The sequence below is a fragment of the Gobio gobio genome (assembly GCF_949357685.1).
Source record: "Gobio gobio genome assembly, chromosome: 14".
Taxonomy (NCBI): Eukaryota; Metazoa; Chordata; class Actinopteri; order Cypriniformes; family Gobionidae; genus Gobio; species Gobio gobio.
The window spans coordinates 37,502,338-37,528,007 of NC_137107.1; the positions used below are offsets into that span (position 1 = coordinate 37,502,338).

The 25,670-nt window shown below is 35.7% G+C and overlaps 2 protein-coding genes across 2 annotated transcripts in view; one reads left to right on the forward strand and one right to left on the reverse strand.

Annotated features, from left to right (window-relative positions):
* Positions 1-14,390, forward strand: part of rtknb (rhotekin b) — a 43,175-nt gene extending 28,785 nt beyond the window's left edge. The window contains exons 12-13 of the mRNA XM_079834949.1: positions 2,253-2,352; positions 11,630-14,390. Of these exons, the coding sequence (XP_079691075.1) occupies positions 2,253-2,352; positions 11,630-11,636 (107 nt within the window). The 3' untranslated portion in view covers positions 11,637-14,390. The remainder of the gene's footprint in view (positions 1-2,252; positions 2,353-11,629) is intronic.
* A 954-nt stretch (positions 14,391-15,344) lies between these two features.
* arid6 (AT-rich interaction domain 6) lies at positions 15,345-20,821 on the reverse strand. The gene is made up of 6 exons (XM_079834913.1): positions 20,639-20,821; positions 18,344-18,494; positions 18,203-18,255; positions 17,820-17,917; positions 17,446-17,614; positions 15,345-17,324 (listed from the first exon to the last, which is right to left on the reverse strand). The coding sequence occupies exons 2-6, from the start codon at positions 18,486-18,488 to the stop codon at positions 15,933-15,935; spliced, it is 1,857 nt and encodes a 618-aa protein (XP_079691039.1). The 5' UTR covers positions 18,489-18,494; positions 20,639-20,821; the 3' UTR covers positions 15,345-15,932.
* Between the last annotated feature and the right edge of the window lie 4,849 nt (positions 20,822-25,670).

Here is a 25,670-nt window from a genome sequence, read left to right on the forward strand (position 1 = left end):
GGAATATTTCATGGAGAAAATCGATCCCTGCCCTACATGTTTTCTTGTCCAAGAAGCCGTTTCACAATAGGGAAGAAAAGACTTTCGCAAACTTCCGTTTCATGTGGACTTCAAATGAATATAAAATGAATAATCTCATATTTTTTGGTATTTAACACATTCTGAATGCATATATATGTGTTTGCTGACATAAGGTCTGTTTTGAAGAGAGTACTTTAAATAAAATTATTTGTAGCAGCATAGTTTTTTCAGTGTAATATAATTTTACATAGTTTGCAGACTAGATCCAATCAACTAGATACGAAAACAGTTTGAGTAAAAATTTGAGAAAAACCTCAACCAAACAGTAACCAAAATTAATTTAATGGTAAAAGCGCATCTTCAATTTTGCATTTATATTGTTAATATGCACAATCAAATGGATCATAATTTACATAATACAAACAAACTGTATACCAAAAATATGTATGACCATGCTAGCTAATAGCACATAGAATAGCATGTATTATTATTAATGTAAATGATTACCTTTGCAAAATAACAATGCAGTTGAACTGCCCATTGCAAAAATGTGTATTGTATACAGTTTGATATTGTTTTAATAAAGCCTTCATATATATATCTATATATAATATATTCTGAATGCTTAATGCTATAAATGCTTCATATAATTATTTTTTGTCACTGCTTAATTCCCTTTCTTCCATCAATGTAATTTATAAATAATTATACATAATTTTGAAGCTATTATTCACTCTAAAATGTTAATCCAAACTGCTACCTGATGTATGAATTATTATCGCTCCTCCTTTTATGCTTCCGTCGCTCCTCTGTGAGAGATCCGAGACCGGTGTGACAAGATGCCGCTGCATATTTTGATTGAATCTTCTGTTATACATTGCACACATCCTAAAAATACATATACTACCTTTGAATTTATCAGCCATATTATGCTGGTAATATAATAATGCATAGTGCACATTTGCCACAATGACCCCACCCTGTAGGGTGGAGATCCTTTTCAGAGGTGTAAGTTGACCGACAGCTGAACCAAGCGACAAAAGCCAGACGTGCCGTCAGGCTGTTCATTTCTTAATGCTTGTGAGACTTATACAGCCAGTGAAGCGAGATGCAATACATTGTATTTGTGCTGCATCTTAAGACTGCATTTCTGTGAAGATCATACCAGAACAGAAAGAGCAAAGAGAGACAAAGTAGAAAATAGGAGTGTGGATCAGGATGTGTTGACTGATTTAAAAAAGCCCAAATGCAGAAAAACTATAAAGAAAAAAGTGTGTTCACTATGTTAGGGCCCATATGACACCCATATGGCTTTATTTCTTCTGCAAAAAAACAAGATATTTTAAAAAAAATAGTTTTTGTCAAAATGGCTTTTTGACCCCATTGACATTCACTGTATGGGCAATTTTTTAAATGTTTTTTTCCACAAAAGTTGGCTTGGAACAACGTCAAGCGAGTACATGATGACAAAAAATGTTTGAGTGTACTATCCCTTTAATACAGTATGTTAAATATGCACACAATAAGTGTACAATACATTTGAAGGTATTTAAAGTCGGCATTAAATGGAAGTTGCGATCATCTCTTCTGCCCTATATTGTGACATACTATATCCGAGTCAAACGGCTCCTCGAACAAGATAAAATGTTGGATGGAATTTGATTTTGTCCAGTGGGAATCGATTGGATGGTTGGATAGTTGTGGTTTGCTGTTGATCGATCTCATGTGAGCAGTAAACACGTTGTCAGAGAAGAGAAGAGATTTGTTGTTTTGATTTAAATATGTGCAAAATTAAATTAAATGTGCATGGATAAATAATTTATAATAGACACTGCAATTTTCCAAAAATTGGCAATTAGGGCATAGTAAACCTAGTAATACTTAATGCCATTAGTTTTCTCCCCTTTTTTTTATATTTATTTTTTATTTTATTTTATTTTATGTATTGTAATTTATGTATTTTTAAAATAAATTTTTAAATGTTTTAATGTAAAAATATATATTATTTGCTTATTTATGTATTTATTTTTTTTAATAAATATTTAGCAAAAGTAAAATTTGTACATTATTATTTTTATGAACAATTTTCATAATATCTCTCCAGTTAACAGAATTTTAAATGTCTATTAAAACTGTGATGAAAAAAAAAAAAAAACCTTAGTGACATATTTGCAAAGTTTCTAGCTGCGTGGTTTCTTAAAAGTGTTCTTTGTCTACTTTTTTAAAAACAGTTACGCCATCATCCACCCAGACCAGAAACCATCTGCTACCTCCGAACAGACCGGTTTCTTCTGAGATCCAAAGCCTGCTGTCTACCTATTATAATGACAGGTGATACAGATTCAGACAACTGGCACTTAAACACGTAAATACACACACACACACACACACACACACACACACACACACACACACACACACCACACACACACACACACAGAAAAAATGCATGTCTAATGCCCTCTTGCACTCTGTTGGCATGTGTGTTGTAGAACAACAACATCATCATACTAGAACATGTACTAATACCCTTAAATCAGATGAAGCATTCTTGTGATGGTACACAATGTACCCGTGACACCTGAATAAGTTCCTGGCATCCATGTTAATTTTAATGCCCTGGAGGGAGTGGCTTCCCTAGCTGGGAAATCATCTGATATGGTTCACCTTTTCATTTAAAAACTTTTTCATTATCATTTTATTGAAAGCGATGTATCAATCTTGTTCACACATGCTATAATAGTGTAGGTGTGGTGTCACTGTCACACATGCCAAACTGTGGCACACAACTCTGATTCTTTTTTTATAGACATAGTGATGAGAGATGTTTTATGGGTCTAAATATCCTCATACTTGATGGGACAGCTGAGAACAAACAAGTCTGTCTTAGACTACATACATGACATATTAACAAGTGAACTTTGTTGGTATGTGTGTTGTACTAAAGCACATATATGCTGGGAATATTAAGGCAGGGCCAGCGCGCCGACATGTAGCGCAGTTGCGCTTCGAGCATTCCGAGTCCCGGCTTGTGGACCTTTCCCAATCCTGTCCCTCTCTCTCTCTCTCTCTCTTTCTCTCTCTTTCCAACTTTGCTTCCTGTCAACTAACTGTCCTGTCATAATAAAGGCAAAAACGGCAAAAATATATATAAAATAAATATAATTATTTTATTAGTTTTTGTTACTGGAGAATGCAAGCATAAAATGAATAAGTATATCATAGATATTTTTGGAAACATTTATTTTATTTTAAAGCCTTTTTGTATAATATGGGTGTGGTGGATTGTTAAATGTAGGCCTTTTTCAAATTACATTATTAACCGAAGCAGAAACAAGTATTTAATAAATACAATACAATATGAAATCCTTCGCCCAGTGTTCTACACCCAGATTACTTCGTGGGAAATAATTTATGATTCATTCATGTTCTTATGTGACATTAGATTTAAACAGGCAATTAAATTATATATATATATATATATATATATTATATACATATATATATTATATTGCTGGTCATATAATTAGAATATCATCAAAAAGTTTTTTTCACTAATTCCATTCAAAAAGTGAAACTTGTATATTATATTAATTCATTACACACAGACTGATATATTTCAAATGTTTCTTCCTTTTAATTTTGATGATTATCACTCACAACTAAGGAAAATCCCAAATTCAGTATCTCAGAAAATTTGAATATTACTTAAGACCAATACAAAGAAAGGATTTTTAGAAATCTTGGCCAACTGAAAAGTATGAACATGAAAAGTATGAGCATGTACAGCAATACTTAGTTGGGGCTCCTTTTGCCTGAATTACTGCAGTAATGCGGCGTGGCATGGAGTCGATCAGTCTGTGGCACTGCTCAGGTGTTATGAGAGCCCAGGTTGCTCTGATAGTGGCCTTCAGCTATTCTGCATTGTTGGGTCTGGCATATCGCATCTTCCTCTTCACAATACCCCATAGATTTTCAATGGGGTTAAAGGGTTAGTTCACCCAAAAATGAAAATTCTGTCATTAATTACTCACCCTCATGTCGTTCGACACCCGTCAGACCTCCGTTCATATTCGGAACACAAATTAAGATATTTTTGTTGAAAGCTGACGGCTGAGAAAGGCTTCAGATAGGCCTCCATTGGCATTCAGTACATTTACACTCCCAAGACCCATAAAAGGCACTTAAAACGTCGTTACAAAGTCCATCTCACCACAGTGACTCTACAATAATTTAACGATGCGACGACAATAGTTTTTGTGCGCAAAAAAAAATCAAAATAACACCTTTATCCAACTTGTTCTTGTCTTCCGTGTGTGCCTCCACGACGCATGCGCGAGAATATGACGCAGATCCGGCGTTTGGACACATGACCCAGAAGCGATTTGTTTACAAGCAGAGGAAGACGCGCGTATCTAAGCTGTTGAATTCTACATTGATCGTGCTTTAGGTCTCGGCATAGTGCTCAAAATGGGGTTCAAGTGTGCATTTCATGGATTCCCGAACCCCGGCGCTACGTCATATTCTCGCGCATGCATCGTGGAGGCACACACGGAAGACAAGAACAAGTTGGATAAAGGTGTTATTTAGATTTTTTTTTTGCGCACAAAAACTATTGTCGTCGCATCGTAAAATTATTGTAGAGTCACTGTGGTGAGATGGACTTTGTAACGACGTTTTAAGTAGGGGTGCTCAGATCGATCGGCAACCGATCTCGATCGGTCGATAATCGCTTTGGGATGATTGATCGGCGGTCTCCAAAAAGGCCGATCTCATGAACCGATCGCATGCTGACGACACATAAAACACACATGCCTTGAGAGCTAGGGCATGATATGCAGCGACACCGTCTCATTCTCTTTCCAGCGCGCGTAAAATAATTATAATGCTGAAGGTGAGGTACAATTCATATTTCTATATTAAATAACTTACGCAGTCATTTGAAAACGTTCTGTGGGACGTAAGTTCACAAATAGCGCGCGTGAATCACCACGTGCGCGCGCTCTCTCTCTCCCTTTCAAAATGCTCAAATGGCTTCACATCAGCGCATCGCATCTGCACTAAAATCGAGCTGCACAGTTGACACAGGATTTGCCACTTTGCACAATCGAGACAGTGTCGCATCATCACTAAAGTTTATCATTTGCATTTATTTTTAAGTCTTGCCAGTGTTCAAACCGCACTCGCGCGCACGGTCTGGAGAGACACACACACACACACACACACACACAGGCCATCTCACAAAAAGCTTGCGAGTACAAATTGCGCTGAAATGGTCAGATACACACAAATGTACACTCACCTAAAGGATTATTAGGAACACCATACTAATACTGTGTTTGACCCCCTTTCGCCTTCAGAACTGCCTTAATTCTACGTGGCATTGATTCAACAAAGTGCTGAAAGCATTCTTTAGAAATTTTGGCCCATATTGATAGGATAGCATCTTGCAGTTGATGGAGATTTGTGGGATGCACATCCAGGGCACGAAGCTCCCGTTCCACCACATCCCAAAGATGCTCTATTGGGTTGAGATCTGGTGACTGTGGGGGTCATTTTAGTACAGTGAACTAATTGTCATGTTCAAGAAACCATTTTGAAATGATTTGAGCTTTGTGACATGGTGCATTATCCTGCTGGAAGTAGCCATCAGAGGATGGGTACATGGTGGTCATAAAGGGATGGACATGGTCAGAAACAATGCTCAGGTAGGCCGTGGCATTTATACGATGCCTAATTGGCACTAAGGGGCCTAAAGTGTGCCAAGAAAACATCCCCCACACCATTACACCACCACCACCAGCCTGCACAGTGGTAACAAGGCATGATGGATCCATGTTCTCATTCTGTTTACGGCAAATTCTGACTCTACCATCTGAATGTCTCAACAGAAATCGAGACTCATCAGACCAGGCAACATTTTTCCAGTCTTCAACTGTCCAATTTTGGTGAGCTCGTGCAAATTGTAGCCTGTTTTTCCTATTTGTAGTGGAGATGAGTGGTACCCGGTGGGGTCTTCTGCTGCTGTAGCCCATCCGCCTCAAGGTTGTGCGTGTTGTGGCTTCACAAATGCTTTGCTGCATACCTCGGTTGTAACGAGTGGTTATTTCAGTCAAAGTTGCTCTTCTATCAGCTTGAATCAGTCGGCCCATTCTCCTCTGACCTCTAGCATCAACAAGGCATTTTCGCCCACAGGACTGCCGCATACTGGATGTTTTTCCCTTTTCACACCATTCTTTGTAAACCCTAGAAATGGTTGTGTGTGAAAATCCAAGTAACTGAGCAGATTGTGAAATACTCAGACCGGCCCGTCTGGCACCAACAACCATGCCACGCTCAAAATTGCTTAAATCCCCTTTCTTTCCCATTCTGACATTCAGTTTGGAGTTCAGGAGATTGTCTTGACCAGGACCACGCCCATAAATGCATTGAAGCAACTGCCATGTGATTGGTTGATTAGATAATTGCATTAATGAGAAATTGAACAGGTGTTCCTAATAATCCTTTAGATGAGTGTATGTACTAAATGACCGTCTTGACGAGTATGCACGTAAACCCCGTTGTGACTCGCGAGTGAAGGTTTGTGCAACTGCATGTAACCGTATCCGTGTTCGCTCTTAAAGTGACAGCTGTCGAATAAACTGCTGCTGTCTCTGAGTTTCTCTTTGTCTTGTGTTGTTTGATGAACCTTTATGACACTCACTGCTCTTGAATGACTAACTTTTGCAACCTTAAGTGTAAGGATTAATCTAATTGAATTTATTCAGGGAAGACCAATATTAATTTACATTTGATTTCTTATTAAATGTCTTTAGTATTTCTTACCTCAATACTAATGTTAGACCTACCTGAAAATTTGTTTTTAAAAACAAAAATGCACTGCATGATCAAATATTTAGGTGAGATAATTATATACATTTATTATATACATTTATTTGGGAAAGATGGCCTACAGTAGCCTTAAGTTATCTCATTTTCTAAAATAAACACTTGGTGGTTCTTCAAGATCTTGACTCAGTTAATTTAGAGTTAGTTTCATTTCTACAAATGGTGCAAACTCTGCAAGATTATGGATAAAAGATTGCCATTCCCCTGCCATTCTGTGATCGGCAGTGATCGGCAATCGGCAGATCATAATCTTGGTGATCGGCCCCAAAAATGCTGATCGGAGCATCTCTAGTTTTAAGTGCCTTTTATGGGTCTTGGGAGTGAGTGTAAATGTACTGAATGCCAATGGAGGCCTATCTGAAGCCTTTCTCAGCCATCAGCTTTCAACAAAAATGTCTTCATTTGTGTTCCGAATATGAACGGAGGTCTTACGGGTGTCGAACGACATGAGGGTGAGTAATTAATGACAGAATTTTCATTTTTGGGTGAACTAACCCTTTAAGGTCAGGCGAGTTTGCTGGCCAATTAAGAACAGGGATACCATGGTCCTTAAACCAGGTACTGGTTGCTTTGGCACTGTGTGCAGGTTCCAAGTCCTGTTGGAAAATGAAATCTAAATCTCCATAAAGTTGGTCAGCAGCAGGAAGCATGAAGTGCTCTAAAACTTCCTGGTATACGACTGCATTGACCTTGGACCTCAGAAAACACAGTGGACCAACACCAGCAGATGACATGGCACCCCAAACCATCACTGACTGTGGAAATTTTACACTGGACCTCAAGCAACGCCTCTCCTCTCTTCCTCCAGACTCTGGGACCCAAAATTTACTTTCATCAGAGAACATAACTTTGGACCACTCAGCAGCAGTCCCATGATTGTGTAGCCTACAGAACTAGACTGAGAGACCATATAAAGGCCTTTGCAGGTGTTTTGAGTTAATTAGCTGATTAGAGTGAGTGTGGCACCAGGTGTCTTCAATATTGAACCTTACACAATATTCAAATTTTCTGAGATACTGAATCTGGGATTTTCCTCAGTTGGCAGTTATAATCATAACAATTAAAAGAAATAAACATTTGAAATATATCAGTCTGTGTGTGATGAATGAATATAATATACAAGTTTCACTTTTTGAATGGAATTGTGAAATAAATCAACGTTTTGATTGTAATTATATGACCAGCACCTGTATATATATTATTATTATTATTTTTTAATAGTAATTTTATAAATATGTTTATTTATTTTGAGAAAAGTTGTTTGACAATGTTTTCTTTTCTTTTTCATAGTAGTTTGAAGCAGTTATTTATTTATTTTTAAATAGTTTTATTAATATTATGAATTAGCTTTTATTTTTATATTTCCATGTTAATTGTTGTTTAATGTTTAGTAATTATTTTTATTCTTTTTATTTATTTAGTTGGTTTTAGTTTTTATTAGGGCTGTCAAGTGATTTAAATTAATCCAAAACTTAACGGAAATCAAATTTGGCTGAGAAATTACCCCCAAAAGAACATTTAAAGTCATTATTGTGTTGAATGAGAAAAGCATCAAAAAAGTAGCTTTAGAAAGAAAAATTTTATTTGATTCAAATCAAAATCTTTTTTTTAGAACCTGCATCTGAATTGGTATTTAGATATATTTACAGACTGTTTATTATGGAAGCTTGTTTCCACCACTGAATAAAACAAAAAAACTTTTTATCTCACAATTCTGACTTTTTCCTCAGAATTGATTATAAACTCACAATTGCGAATTATAAAGTCAGAATTGCAAAATATAAACTCACAATTATGAGTAATAAAGTCAGAATTTTGTGATATAAAGTCGCAATTGCGTGTTGTTTTTTCCTCAATTTATATCACACAATTCTGACTTTATGACATGCAGTTGCTAGTTGTGAGATATAAACTTGTAATTCTGAGAAAAGAAGTCAGAATTGTGCAGAGGTGGACAGTAGTGAAGTATTTTTACTTTCTACTAAAGTTTATTTTTCAAGTAGGCCTACAGTATATGTACTTTATCGGTGTTGTTCTTTGGAAAACTTTTACTTTGTAACATTCCAAAGCATAATATTGTACTTTTTACCGCACTACATTTCATCATTTAATATTTAATTACATTAAAATGTAAATGTACTCAAGTAAAAGTAATTAAAAGTTTTACTTGAGTACTTAGAAAGTATTAAAGGTAAAAAGTACAACATTATGCTTTGGAATGTTGCAAACTAAAAGTTTTCCAAAGAACAACACTGATAAAGTACACATACTTAAAAATGTACTTGAGTAGAAAGTAAAAATACTTCACTACTGTCCTCCGCTGGAATTGTGAGATAAAAAGTCACAATTATGTTTATAACTGCTTTTATTCCGTGGTGGAAACAAGCTTGCACCACGGAATCATTTATTGTAGTTTATTGCAGCTCAGAGGTTGGCATGAATGCATTTACACTGTAATTACAATTAAATAATGCCATAAGATTAATGGGTTTTAAATGGGTAATAAAGTGTTAGAAATAAATGTTTTCACCAAAAAATTCTGTCATCATGTCATTTCAAACCTGTATGGCTTTCTTCTGTGGAAGATAAAAAAGATAATTAGAGATTTTTTTTTTTTCATTCAATGGAAGTCAAAGTCAAAAGAGTTTGTTTACTAGCATTCTTCACAATATCTTCTTTTATGTTCCGGAAAAGAAAGAAAGCCATAAATAAGTTGACGTGTCACGCCTTTTCACTTCTGTCTGACAACCATTCATTCTTGAGGTTTAGCAGAGAAGACGGAGTTTAATTAGGATATGTGAAATCTCATGCAAGTACAGCTGCATCTGTATTGAATAAATGTTCCAGTGCAGATGGGTGACATTCCAGTGGCCTACACCTGCTCTACTCTCTTAATTACTATGTGCAACGTGTGGGTGTTTGTGGTTGTGTTTGGGCTGGTTCTACACGTCTACACACCCCTCTTAATTCATTCCAGAAAACTGGAGATGGGGATTTTCTTATACTCTAGCATGAGGAAGTTGTGGATAAATGAAACCTGACCCTGGTTTTTGTCCTTCCTCTTGTTCAACATTTCTGATACGAGGAAAGAATTGTTATGAATGTCAGTTTGTGTTTTTATTTCTGTTTTTACAGATTTCAAGATGAAAGTGACAGTAAAGACATTTGGTATAAAATATTTCTATTTTCGAATAAAAGCAGTTCTTTCAAACTTTCTATTCATCAAAGAGTTCTGAAAATGAAGCATCACGATTACCACTAAAATACAATATTAAATAATACATTATTATATTATAAAAATATATTAATAATAATATTAGGAAATGTTTCTTGAGCACCAAATCAGCATATTGGAATGACTTCTGAAGGATCGTGTGAGGAATTAATTAAATTCACAGCAATCACAGGAATAAAATACCCATTAAAATATATTAAAAAAACAAAACACAGGGTTCCTACGCTTTTTGGAAAAGTATGGAATTTGATTTGAGTAATTTCCAGATTTGGAAAAGTATGGGAAAAAAGAAAGAAGAATATGGAAAAATGTTTGCATTTCCAGGCTACTGCCCCTTTCTACTTTTCTATAATAGAAAACTAAGAATTGATTGAAAATAAATGTATCATACGAGAAGTATGTTTTCCTGGCAGCTGTTTAGTGATTCTTTAGTGATTGTCAAACAATCATTGCACTTTTTCATTATGCAAAAATGCAGGTTATAAGAAGAATGGGTTTCTTCTCATGATATTCTTAGCATCATATTACAGAGCCTCTAAAAGAACCTTTGCAAAAATAAAAAATATACAGGTGCACTTTAGGACGTGTCCAAATCCGCTTTTGCTAGTTTAATGACAGAAAAAACAGTCAGCAGTCGGTCCAAAAGGGTTGTACCTATTCTCTTAATGAGTCACGGGTGTGTTTTGGGCATAAGCCAGAGAGTCTGGTATTTTGAAATGGAAAATGTGTTTTAAATTGTAATCATATTTAACAATATTATAGTTTTTACTGTATTTTGATCGAATAAATGGATCCTTGGATGTACTTTGGAGGGACGTCTTTCAAAAACATAAAACAAAAAAACATACTCATCCCAAGCTTTTGAATTTAGTAATAACAAGCAGATAAAAAAAAACCTTGCCATAAATAAAGAATGGTTTCAAAACCACCATGTCAAGGGGCAATTTGGTGACACCTTGCTGGAGCACCATGTCACAAGACAAGAGTGATAATGACTTTATCTGGAGTTCGGTTATGAAAGATTTTTAAGTAGATGTTGTTATTATTAGAGCACACTTAAAAAAATTATGTTGAGTTGATATATTGGGGATTAAATGTATGCATAGTTTTGACGGTACAAACATGCACGTGGAGCCATAGCCTTGTGGGCAGCATTCCAACACATAACGCAACACCGTTCCAGGCAACCCTAGTTTGAGTCCCGACTCGTGGCCCTATCCCTATCCTGTGCCCCTCTCTTCTCCCCTAACCCTTCCTCTTTCCCCTTAACTGTCCAATCTAATAAAAAAGAAATATGTACATACACATGTAGAAGCCATAAATTACATGTTTTTTATTTATTTTTTCACACAGAGTGACTTTTCCTGTTTAGCTTTAACCAGAATGCAACACGTAAATGGGTGCCAAACCACAAGGAAATTTAGAATTTTATTTTTGTAATTATAATTTTTTGTTGACACCTCTGCCTCTGCTTCTTTGTTTCAGTTACTGAAAGGATGAAGACTAAAGAAAGAGAACCTGTTTTGTGCACAGCTTAACACACCCCAATACAGCACAGCCCGTACAAATCTTTGCAAAACAAATCCATTTTTTATTTTGCTGAGATGTTATAGGCCTGTTTATTTGTCAAATTCAAAATGCACGCACAAGTTCTTCATTACCAAATACCTTATTGGCTTAAAACTGTTTGATCACAGAATTAAACTATTAGATGACTGTGCTTTATCCCACTAGTTATGTCGTGACTTACTTAATTAGTTAATTAACTTTTAATGTTTGATTTGCGTGTTACAACAGAAAATAAACTTCCACTGCTACATAGGAAATTTGATGCGAAGATTATAGATTGAATGAAGCATTATATTTTTGCGTCATTATGCAAAAATAAGAAAGTTGCTGTTGGCCAATTAGAAGCAAGCATTCTAAAGAGCTGTGTAACCATTTAAAATATGGTAATGTTATAAAAGCTTTTTAAATGTTTTCTTCTAATTTAGTTATTTCTCAGTTTACAGTTGTTAAGGTCTGAAAAACATATGATAAATGTACTACATCATATTTTTTAGTGCAAATTTCTTAAAGAGCCAGACCATTGGCCGTTTAACTTCCATTGCATGTATTTCTGGATTCAAATCACTCGCCTTCCTGTAACAATTTTACTTGCTACAAGCTATGGAAATCCTGCATGACAAGAGTTTGACAGATTTTTTTGGCTAGTAAATAATTATTGAACCACCCAAGGCTGTTATAGATGATTAAGCAACCGAATCTCGTGTCAAACTTTTGTTTAATTTAAAACGGGTAGCAAATTCAAAAGATCTGTATTAGGAGCACAACTTTTACTTCCATTCTGTCAAATCAACCATCAACCAATCCATTTTGAATGTAACCCCAACACTAAACCTTATTGGATTTAGATTTTTGGATTCATCTAGATTTTTTTCATCTAGAACCATTTTCTCACAACTATAAATTCAATCATAAAACTACACACCAAACTTTGGCCTCAGATGACACACAAAACCCTACAAAGACCCAGTCTACTCCACTGCCTATAGAGAACACTAGTGAGATCAATATAAGACACTGTTACAAAACCCTCTATTCGGCAATCAGGAATCATTTTAAAGTTTAAAGTCTATTACAGTATACAACATAAACCGAGGGGTGCAGATAAAGTGAAATTCAACAGTAAGCTTTAAGAAAAGCTTATTTTCATTGCACTACTTTAAAGAGATCTTGCAGTAGATGAAAAGCGCTTAAAGTTCAAATACCAAAGAATTGAAAATGAACTTTATTACAGTACAGAAAAATCTCAAATCCTCTGCCAAATTGCATTACAGTACTGGTAATGATTATGTTTGCCATACTAGAGCAGTTTCTTAGTCTTCTGCCAAAAAGAGACTTTCTCTCCTTGCCTCTCAGTTCTGCAAAAATACCAAATGACTTGGCTACAAATCAATTTGACAGTTATGAGTTTGAGGGTGTACAGCATGTGCTGTTACACATTGAACAGTAAAAAGTTCTCTCATTTAAAGTACTGCTGTTGTGTACTGTAATTATAAGTAGTATAAAGACCATGTTGATCAGCCTGTAGACCAACTTCTCTTATGGTTGGTCATTCCATCCACAAGAACATGGTCATCTAAAGTGCTTTGTATTTAATCAGGAACAAATGTCATTTGACCCCGTCCCCTTGAATGAATCCACTAGGATTCATTTTCCAAAGCACATAATCACCTGTGACCCTAATTATATTATCCTAAGATTCTGATTGGTGTGTCATCAGTTTTGCTACTTAATGTTTACACATGGATAAATGTGTGCTACTCTGTATACCCCAATAAAAAAAAAAAATTAAAAAAAGAGGCAATCAGTTGCCTCAAATTTTTTAAAGCTGCAGTCCGTAGTTTTTCCTCTTTGTTTCCATCTCTGTTCGAAATCTGCAATTGCAGCTATTTGTGGAATTATCAACTTTACGTGAATTGTGCCTCGGCACGGCACAGCGTGGAGGAATTCAATGTTTTGAGGAGAATGTACGGCTGTCAGTCACCGCGCCGGTGTGGATACTGTCATTCAGAATAACAGATTATACTTTTTGAAAGTATGGCCAACAACAGAATTTTTGCTGTGAGAAAAGGCTATAAATCTCCACCTCCAACATCCTCACACGCAATATAGCCTACTAGCGGGACATCTTCTTTATGTGTACAGATGTGATGTAATGACGCAAAGACATGCTTGAATTTCCAGCGGAAATCCACCAGTACCACTGGAATTAAAAACATTATTACAAGCTTACCGTTGTAAATCGAACTAAGGTAAGCAGATAGTATCGAACACTGGCTGGTTATGTACTTGCTCAAAAATTTATTTGGGATCATTTTTAACCCCAAAAAGTTACGGACTCTAGCTTTAAGTTAAGAAATAAAAAATTTAAGTAAGCAGAACTTGCATATTTGTATTTGGTAATCATACATTTTAATTGCTCTGAACTTAAAATATTTGAGTAAGCTAATTCATACATTTAACTTAGAAATATCATGTAATTTGAAATTTGTAGTAGTGGAAACTTGACTAGCTTTAACTAGCTAATTCAATAATGCCACCTTGCTAATTGGTTATACAATGCTTTGGTAGCATTAGCATAGCACCTGCTGAATGAGGACAGCAATATAATACATTTAACATATATCTGTTCTCAAACTAAGCTCATGCTCCTCTCGTCACCAATATGGTAACCATCCCCAAAAAAAAAAAACATAACATAACAGAAACTCTTCTAAGCTATCATAACAAACTACTACTTAACTACTAAACATTAATATTGCACAAAAAACATAATGATAATAATAATATAACACTTAATTTTGGCATTTACTGTCCATTTTGAGTGTCATGGCAAAGAATGCTGGGAAATAGAAATCCTAACCCAGTTTTGGTTAAATTTAAGTTAGTCTAAATTAAAAGAAACAAGTTCATAAAACTCAAAACAATGAAGCAATTCAGATTATTACTTAAAATGTGTCAGTTTTGAGAACTCAAAAGAAAAAGAAAGTTCTAAATACTCATAAAAGTTAATTTGTTGGTAAAGGAGATGGCTCTACTCAAACAAATTAATTATTTTGAGCGTTAGATTTTACAGTGTATTTGAGCTCACAGTGTGACACTTGAGTTAATTATATTATGTGTTTGTGTTTTCTAAACATGGTTAAACCTGTGCCAAAGTAGGGCATTTTGTGTAGAGTTTTGCAGAAAACATTGAGAAAATTGGAACGTGTGGAACAGGTGACAACTTTTAAACGTTTTGAGAAACATGTCTTTGGTTCGGCCAACTGAATCAGTTATAGTGTGTAAGCAATCAAGAAAAACTGTAATAAGTTGTCAGTGATAGCTGGAAAGGTAGGCTGTTTTGACAATAGGTATGAATCAGTTGTTATGACAATTATGTTTGCAAATTGTGTTGATAGTGCCATAATAAAATGAATGTTTGGAAATCCCCACTGCTTATTTGTGATTGTGTGCTTGCTGTATATTTGATTTTGCTTATGTGTGAAGGGGAATATGCATGTATCGAGAGCTGAGTGTATCCTAGTAGGTTCTTGTGCAACCAGTAAAACAACTTGTGTACGTGATACCTAACATTATTCTTAGAAATTCAATTGTATCTCAAGAGTTTCAGTACAAAAGGAAGCAAAGTAATGGAGACAATCATAACATTTAATCTAAAAGGTTTAGTCATTCTATGTTTGCTTCTTGGAAATCATTTGAATATCTCAACTGTAACATTTTATTATATTATATTATAGTGATATAATTCTCTGTTATTTATTTGGGAACAAATAGTATGTGTGATATTGCACTATAAAAAAAACTAGTAGAATTATTATAAAAACTTTTATTTAAACTGTCATTAAAGAAATAGGAAGAATTGTAAAATAGTATCACAAAAAATGAACAAGGTGATGTATATGTTTTCAAAATAAAATATACAAAATAATTTCAAATAAGTTATATGCTTTGCTGCCAAAGTATCAGTGCTTCTTCATAAAGACAGTTAACAAAAATCAAGGGTATTTACAGACTAAACATAAAAACAACCTTTTTTTCCCCTGAGCTGATCCTTTTCATGTTTATATACATTTTATACAAAAGACTTAATTGCTGAAACACAGTCCATCCTCAACATTTCTCTTTCCAGTTCATCTGTTCAGAAATCCTTGAGTGATGCATCGCAAGAGTCTGATTTGGCAAGATTGGGACATTGGCTAAGGTGAAAAACTTGAAATTCTTAAAATGTCTGCCCCCTTTCCCGTCTATAGGGCAGGTTTGCCAGAAGGAATTTGAGGTGGTCCGATGTCACCTGCATCAAAGTTGGAGAAGCCGAGATTTCCTTTGCTGCAATGTTAGATGTTGCCATCACTTTCTCTGACTTTCTTTCAGGTTTAATGGTCAAAGAGAGCGAAGTGGCTTCATCGTAACTGGGGGGTCCGGGGTTCATGCTTTCATGGTTGTATGTCATAGGAACTTGTGCCTGTTTAGGTTGAGAGGGCTTGGGTATATCCCTGTCCAAAGAGTGCTTGAGAGAGTTGTTTACATGAAACGCATTGAACATCTGGAGCTTTGATTCTGCGGAGATGCCATCGCCACCAAGGAGTCTGTGCTTCTTTATACGTTTATCTTGAGGGATAGTATCAGAAAGGTTTCTGAAAGGACTCTTCAGACTCAAATTGGTTGGCTCCTCGTATGTGGTGGAACTCTCGGATGTTTCTGAGTGCGATCGGATGGGTAACTTGTGCTCAGGTTGTGCTTCAGCTCTGGTTGGGGTTTGAGAAACAGGCCTGTTTCCCGTAAATCCCTGGTTGGAAACCAGTCCTCTCCTAATGAGCTCCTGCAGAAGCTTTAGAGGAATCTGAATCTCCATTTTGCCGTTGGTATCCAGGGGTGGGTGTCCAAGGGCACTGCTTTGGTTGGAGATCCCTTCTAACTTAGGTTTAGGGGCACTGGAAGACTCTTCCTTCAACCAGTCCTTGTATAGGTCTCGTTCCCGTGCTTTCGTCAAGAACGCCTCATTATAGTTCATTTTACGATTGAATAGATTCACTGAAGGAGGACTTGGTCTACGTGGAACTGGATTGGCACTGGTAGAGGACGTGAGATCAATGACATCAGCCATCATTGGGCTTGGTCCTGCTCGGACAGTCCCTACCCCTCCATCTGCTGAGGAAGTTTCATCCACTGTTTCCCCTTGTTCTGCTCCTTCTTCGGTCGTCAAACCCCTTGGAGGGTAAAGAGGTGAGGCTTCGTTGAGGAACTTGGGCTTTTTAGAGGAAGGTGGGCCGAAAGATGATGGCGTGTCACTCAACGTCACAAGACTGTTTTCTTTCCGACTGAGGTTGAGAGGTTCCTCCAAACCGGTTGATGACTTGTACTCATTAGCCAGGTGGCGTAGCCTATCTAGTGGATGTTTGCAGCTCTGAACCTCCACAGATGACGTGCCCAAGTATGAGACAGGCCTTCGCGGAAGGTCTTGAGAAGGGTTGAGGCTTAGGTGGGGCAGTGTAGTTTCTCGAAGAGCGATATAATTGGGTAGAGATGTACTGCCGTGTGGGAAGTATGGAGCGATGTTTAAAGGCATGTTAAAAATCTGTCTCTGATGCTCCGTAAACATGTTTGGAGAGTTCTTGAGAGGAAGAATAAACATAAGTGGCAATTGATTAATTCAATACTGTCATAAAATTGACTTGTTGTTTCCATTTCTAGAATGCTGTTGTGAGAAAAATGCTGTTTTTAAGATGTCATACCTGAGGGAATGCCTGAAGGTGTCGGAAATCTGTCCGTTTGCCATTCCCGGGGTATTCATGCTCAAAGTCGTTGAAACTGCCTGGGTGGAAGCGCTTTTGTGATCGAGGCGTCCTGAAGACAATTTCGTCCCTATATCCACTTTGGTGACACTCGTAAGGAAGAAGTAGCCTGGTTGGACAAAGAGAGGTTTGTGACTAAAATGTTTTTAAATGTATAATACATTTTTTACTATATAAAAATGGAAGCAGTTGCTGTTTAAAGGCCAATTCACACTTCGCCGACAGTTTAAGATTACGGCACGCCACTTCTCAGCATGTTCAAACCTGACAAATTGTCTGCAGCGCAAATTGGCCTTAAGGTTATATGCACTTACTTTTCATAGTGTCTGCGAGTGCAGGTGGCTGCACTGGTGCTTCGCGGGTTTCCTCCAAGTATGTTGTAGACTTTCTTCCACAACTGCTGCGTAGTAACCTGGAGATCACACACACACACACGGGACGTTTATATTTCTTGCTGGCACATGAAAGTCAACAAAACATTTTCTTGGCTGAAATCTGAAGTTATTCATCTTAAGGCCATTCAAAGTATGCAATCACATAAAGGAAGATGCTGACAGGAAGCAAAAAATAATTAAAAAGCCATTGTGGTTTCTGCAGAGAAAAAAAAGTAATGTAACGACATTTATGAAATTCTTATGAAACTCCAAGGTGGAGTCATTTGTTTTTGAAATTGCCTTAAATAGAAATATCTTTTTACCTGTTGATAGCCTCCTAGCTCCTTTACTGTCTTGTACATTAGGAACATATCGACTGAAAAGGAAAAGAAAACGCAGATTTTAATACTCTGAAATAAGCTTGTTTTAGACACACAGTACGTTCGCTTGTCTCTTTTACTCACTCTGTTTGAAGCCTAGATGAGGTATTCTCTCAATTGGTGTGTCTCTCTGTTTCATAAAGAGGTAGAGGTCTTTGAGGAACCTCTCCTCTGTCATATCCTCTCCCCGTTCTGAGCTCCTCTCCTGTGGGCCGTCCCGTTCCATCATTCTGACCTGGAAATACAGTATCAGCATGTTCAACACTGCATAGTGATAACAATATCATAAGAACATTTTGTGATCCAAAAGGTAAAATCTTATCCAGTTTGCACACACCTTTTCTTTATTATTATCCACAATTTATAATAATAGTAAAGTCACCAAAGCTTTGAAATCACACAAGTATGGCAATTATGTTCTAATACTAACTTAATTAGTTCACATGTATTCTGGCCGATTTTCCTTCACTCTCTGCTTCAAATAATCCAATTAAACAAATGTATAATATTCCAAATAAAACATACACTCAAAATTAAATATTTAATATTTAATAAATATTTTAATTGAATAATTGAACAGTCCTTAATCAATTATTCAATTAAAACATGTAAGGATTATTCAATCCAATTTCATGGAATTTTACTATTAATTTAAATGTGTAAATCTTAAAAAAGGCTTAAAATTAGTTTGTGTAGTTTTGCAAAGAGATTCTTAAGTAGACATTCTTAAGATTTGATGTATTCGAAGCTAGTTTTGAACATTTAAACTTAAATTTTAAGATTAAGAGATTTGTAATTTAATGAGAAGCATATTCAGTGTGTCCAAACTTTAGTGTATATTTAGAGTTTTTTTTTTTTATTCGACTTATATTTGACTATATTTTATTAAAATATATTATATATTTAGTTTATTTTGAATGCCTTTAATTTTGATATTGTAATAGGCCTATTTATTAAAATTTGTCTTAAACTTGATGCACCCCTTATTCATTACCTTATTGTCATTAAATGAACACAGAATATTAATGAAGTGTTTATCCCATCGTAAACCATTAAAAAATAAATAATCATATCATCAGGTTCATATTCTAGGCTCATCTACTCGCCTGTATATATAGTATGCATTATCAAAAAGGTGTAAACTGAATTTAATCTTTTATTGTCACTATTAGAGTACATTAAGGCACTTAATAAGGATTCTTTAGCCTGGCGTCGGTTCATCCCGATCAGTCTTTCTGCGATAATCTGTGTTTAAAATTTAGTGGTGCAACAAAACTCAATTTAAAATAAAACCCATATCAGTTTAATCCTTATTGGTGCAACTTAACATGAAAAACACTTAGTGTTTTAAAAACGTCCCGCTAGCGATTTAAATACTGCTGCAGGTGCTGTACATGGATCGCAAGTGCCCAACATCTTGTTTACATATTTTTTTCAAATTGACAGGCTTGTGCTGCAGTTCTATGGCTGTTTTGCCCTCCAGGGCTCCATGACAGTCACTTGACTGAAAACTATACTAAGATATAATCAATCGAATGTTTTTATTTTATCATTATATCAAACCTGCCACTGGCCTAAGATTTGTGTGCCCATCTCAAGTGGACAGATTCATATCTTAATCAAGACAAAGCAAGAACATCTCAAGCACTCTGTGTACCATGACATTTTACAGACAGTATCTAATCTAAACATGTCTGACGCACATGATGCTTATCTGCGCAAGAGGTGGCTTGACAGCAATATTAAATCTCTTTTTGTTCTCATATTTCCTTCCTCTTTGACTGTTTTGTCCTTATTTCTTGAGTCATGTTTGGAAAGCTTGGGAAGTTTACTTGCGCCATGCACCAAAATCTTGCGCCACCAGAATACAGCCTTATTTTTTGCTTTTAATCTCATGTTTAAAAAAAACCTCACAACCAGTGATGGATTTAGTAAAATTGTGATTTATGTTTGTTTCTGATAACTCCAGTGTGATTCATACGATCCAAACATTGTCAAGCCTTTAATCGATGTGCATAAAAGAAAGCTGTGGAAGTAATTACTTGATTCAAGAAATTTGTTCACTAATGTAAACTCACTAATCCGACACTGACAGTGATTGACTGATAATTATTCACTCCAAGCACTTTCTTACATACTATTCATCTGTAATCATGATGTAAACAGTTTAACACAAACATGTGGGATTGTGTATAGTATTACAAATATATATCTTCTGAGATTTAAAAAGAACCAGAACTTGCATTGATTGACTTTTGTCCTTACAATGAAAGTCAATGGGATCCGAAACACCATTTGGACCCCACTGACTAAACTTGCCCTTTAGCTAAGTGACCATTAAGCTTGACCCCCAAATTAGCATCATCTGCTTCGTCTTACCTGTGTCTCTTCAGATTTATGTCAGCGTGATGATGGTTTGCTGGATAGCTCCTAAGCGGAGATGAATGTAATCCAGAGAAAGCGTAGCCAAGTATTGGGCCCTTCGCAAACTACACGGGTGGTCTGTTTCACACAAGCGCTTTGTGATGCCTACATGCCGTTTGTCGACGCCTGAATGAAATCATGGCCTCTTAGCGCTGAGATGTCTATTCAACCGTCTTCCTGTTTGGAATGTTAAGTTGGACAGGTTCTTCCTGTTCTGAAGACAGATGCCAACTTGAGTATAAATATCACTGATAATTACTTTGAGATTATTACCTCAGTATATTCGTCATCAAGATTTGTTCTTCCCAGGGGAACCATGTCATTATTTTTCTCACTAATTACTTCTCACTAACTATCTTTTTAACCCCACATTAAATTATGTCCCCACCTCGATGTTTGAATAACAATGCATTCCACAGTAATGTGCAGTTTTATATCAATAAAATGAGCATTCATTCTTAGTCAGTTTTGTATACTTTAGTCAACCTTAAATTACCTTTAAAAATGTTCGAGAAAAGGCTTTTCATATGACCATTGATCAGTTTTATACATCACGCTGGTCTCTCTCAGATGTTGCTTTTTCATATATATATATGTTAAAATGATAAAAATAGACACCGTAAGTGTATTAGGCAACATTCATTTGGAATGCATACTGAGCTCATAATTTCAAAATGGAATTTGCTTTGTTATATTTTGGTATCTCTTAACTATAGCAGACTTTGGTATCACAGCAAGTCTGAGCATAGTTTGAGACATTATTGAAGAGATGAAATGAAAATTCTGAAGATTGAAACTGAAATAATAAGTCAATGGGGGTCCAATGTGGTTTAGACCCCATTGATCTTCAAAATGTTGTATGTGTGTGTGTTTGCAGTGACATTAGGTTGAGTAAATGAGGAAGTTAATTTTTTGGGGGGTGAACTACCCCTTTAAAAAATGTATAAAGGCGTGAGACTTCAGCAAGTGTCTCCTTTTGATCTCCATTTAATCTCATTGTAGTCTGAAAGAAACAATTGTTCTTATGTAATGTGTTATTGCTAGACAATGCCGTTTTGTGGTTTATGGCAGACTTAAAATTAGTCACTGGACATTGTCTAGTCCTTCATCTTCGATTGGCACTTTATTGCTTTTCTCATTTGCAAAACAGTAAGAAAAAAACACCACATATAGAACCTGTTCTCGTCTTTCCCTCTGAGCAGAAAATGTCACTATACAAATAAAAACAGAGACAGCTTGGAATGATAAGTCTTGACTAACGTCTCTTAGGAGACATCGTTGTCAACTAGCTCTAGAAATGTTATGTTCAAATGAGTCCATCAATCACGTTTAAAAGCATTCATTTGTAGTGATGCTTGTCAGACTGTTAAGACCTGAAGTGCGACGGTGTTGACACGTTTATTTACCTGTGTTTTGTCAGTAGGACAGACTACTTGTGTTGTCTGTCTTTTTCTTTGTGTTTTTTCACACTTATACTACCATATACTTAAGGGCATGCGCTAGGCTTCAATAATAACACAATTTTCTTGTCTTGAAAAACCTGTATTGTTTTGTTATTAAAACACTGGCTGCTGGAAACTAAGTAGGGGAGAGCGGGGCATAACATAACACGGGGTTAGTTGTAACACACATGGTTTAAAACTTTCCACACATGCCAGGATGACGAAACTTAGTGTATTTACTAGTTGCCATATCAACATTATTTAGAGAAAAAATTGTATAAAGAATCTTTGTAAGATATCACTGAACATTTATTTAACCATATAGCAAAAGTAAATTTCTTACTTGCGTTTATTTTTCATCTCTGTTTTTTGTGTTGATTTAAAATAAGACAAATCTGATATGATTTTAATCTTACATCTGTTATTTAACAGATTAATGCTGATCTAACCAGCAGAAGACACGGGCTGGTTGTTTAAATCCCAGTTGTGCAGGTGGGGTGCGTTGTAAGGCTGCGTTACAATGTGCCCCGATTACACTATTATATTCTATACTTTTATGAATTCTTTTGAAAAACCATGATAAAAATGACTGAGAGTCAATGTTCAGAATGTTATGCTGTATAGCTATATGTAACTCAAAAATTATTTTATTTTTAATGATTAAAAAATGCCATTATTTTATTTAAAAAAGTTAATAGTTGTATTTTATTGACAAAATGTTGTAGTTTGTCTTGGATATGTTTTTGATTATATCAGATAACATTTTAAGCTCTTATTTGGTCATGTTACAATGTGCCGCTCACATGGTACAATGTTCCCCAACTACGGGGCATGTTGTCAGATTTCACTTCCATTCTTTCGGGGTAAATCAAGAAAAAAGTACACACTGTATTAATTAAACGAAACCACATAATTGTACTAGACGTGTGAAATGAATGTGGGAAAAAATAAATACTCTGAACCCCAAGTGGATTTACACAAACTGAGAAAGTCAAAAAGTGTTACATACAGTGGCTCTGGGAAGTATTTGGCTCCTAATGCACTTATATGATATGAATATGAGATGTATAGCACAAGCGCACTTTTTAAGCAAAACGTCACAGATATAAGCTTATGTTTTAAATTATACAAAATAGATATTTTGTTCAAAATGAAATAAAAAACGAGTACATTCACTGAAATCACCCTGAGAGCAGCTGGTTAAAAAAATGGGCATTAGGTAAAAGCTCAAATTAGTTAGAAGAATTTAAAAAAAAAAATTGATCGGTAACACTTTACTTAAAGGTGATGTAATTATACATTACTACATGTACTTACTATAGTAATAACAGTTATAAATTATGCATAATTACAAGTAACTATAAGTAACTTAAATTCCGGCTGATTGCAATGCGGCAAAAATATTTACGTTAAGGAACATAAATGTATATTGCGAGAAACTTCACTTGAAAAAAAGAAAATATGCAGCATAATTTCCTCATTTCTTTCTTAGATCCTGATTAGCATCTATGTGTGACAATGAAAGGACTGGCAGTAAAACTTTAACCTGCTTCCTGGCAGCATTTTTTCCAAAACACGTTTACAACAGCTTCCACATTTTTCTTGTCCATTTCACAACTTTTTTTTTGGGCAACTCACATTGATCATGTATGTACATGCTCAAAAAAAAAAAATACGTGGCGTGCATCCTTGCATAGGGGTATTCATGCTTTTAGCACTTTTTGTGATGACTAATTTTGAAATAGCTCGCGCAGAGAGCTTCATGGAATGGGTTTCCAATGGCCGAGCCGCTGCACACCACCACTGGACTCTAGAGCAGTGGAGACGTTATCTGGAGTGACTAGTCATGCTTCTCTGTCGGGAAATCCGATGGACGAGTCTAAGTTTGACGGTTGACAGGAGAACGGTACTTGCCTGACTGCATTGTGCCAAGTGTAAAGTTTGGTGAAGGGGGGGTTGTGGTGTGGAGTTGTTTTTCAGGGTTTGGACTTGTCCCCTTGTGTGTGTGTGTGTGTGTGTGTGTGTGTGTGTGTGTGTGTGTGTGTGTGTGTGTGTGTGTGTGTGTGTGTGTGTGTGTGTGTGTGTGTGTGTGTGTGTGTGTGTGTGTGTGTGTGTGTGTGTGTGTGTGTGTGTACACGTATATAGCCTATATACCTCCTCTCTGGCTGATAGGATTGATCATTTGAACATGTTACTCCCAAACTTTGTTAATAAAACATATGTCAGTTTTTACTCGTTAATGATTTGTTGCATCACAAACTATTTTCAAAACCGTGAAGATCATATTATATTATTTACATAATCAGATTAATATTCATGAGACAAGCATGTGCCATGCACCTTACCCTCCTTGAACAAGTCACATGCAAGATTCAAATAATTGTCTGATAGTTTTAGTAAATGTCGTAGGTGTCCAAAGCATTTCAAATATGCTATAGACAGTTTCTCATGTTTGCCATTATCAGATGAACAGAATTGTAACAAGATCTGTTTTCAAAGCACAAATACCAATCCATTTTAGAATGCCAGTGGTGCATTTATACCTGCATCAACATTATAGTATTTGTGGTGAAAGTTTTCTTGGATTCTATTATTCTTTAAAGCAATATTTACTTATAAAATATAATATCTAGGTGAACTTTATAATGTTTGCACTGTGTAAACTGTTTGTTAATCGGTGTGATTCAATTCTTATATAAGTCATATGAACAGCTGACACAATGACTCAGAAAACAGATTCATTTCACATATTCTTTTGAGAAGAGATAAGAGAGATGAAATCAAAAATTCTAAACATATAGTCAGATCAATCATTAATTGCCTGACACACCATATTTAGACCCCTTGTTCTGAGACACATTTGCCTGCTAGTTGCAGAGAAGTCTTTATTGGAAAGTAAAATTCAAGAACAATTATGCAGTAACAGAATTTCTAGTTCATTAAGAGGGAAAAAATCATAATAAATACAAATAAATGCTTTGTAACTATACACAATCTACAGTGGGGTCCAAAAGTCCTTTTTTTAGTTAATATTATATTAGCAATATAACAATTTGAGTGAAAAGCTGAATAGAAAACATGCGTGTATGATGACTTAGTAGGCTATTTGGTGTGTCCTTTTGCTTCAGTTGAGTTCAATAGCTAGTATTTTAAGTATTTTTAACATTAATTTTACCCGTAGGGATTAAAAAATAAACAAAACTTTCTGTTAAAGCATTATAAGCCATGAATCAAAACAAACAGCCACGAGGTGAATCATAACTCTACAAACTTTGATTTGAATTAAAGCAAAAAAGTATTTGAAAATCAGACAAAAATACAAAAGGTTGCACTACTCAATAAACCGGTCTCCGGCGTGATGACTCCGATCGTTCGAAAATTACAATTTAATAATTGTTAAATCGATATGTCATCCTCAATAAACCCGTCTCCGGCCTGACGACTCCGATCTTTCGAATATTGCAATTTAATAATTGTTAAATCGATATGTCATACTCAATAAACCCGTCTCCAGCCTGACGGCTCCGATCTTTCATATATTGCAA

Bases quoted from the DNA above. Each gene is read 5' to 3' on its own strand.
- arid6 (XM_079834913.1), bottom strand. From the start codon at position 18,488: ATGATGGAACGGGACGGCCCACAGGAGAGGAGCTCAGAACGGGGAGAG. The intron at 18,256-18,343 runs GTGAGTAAAAGA...TTTCCTTTTCAG, and splicing joins TCATCTAGGCTTCAAACAGA to TCGATATGTTCCTAATGTAC. The intron at 17,325-17,445 runs GTATGACATCTT...CTTCCTCTCAAG, and splicing joins ACCTTCAGGCATTCCCTCAG to AACTCTCCAAACATGTTTAC.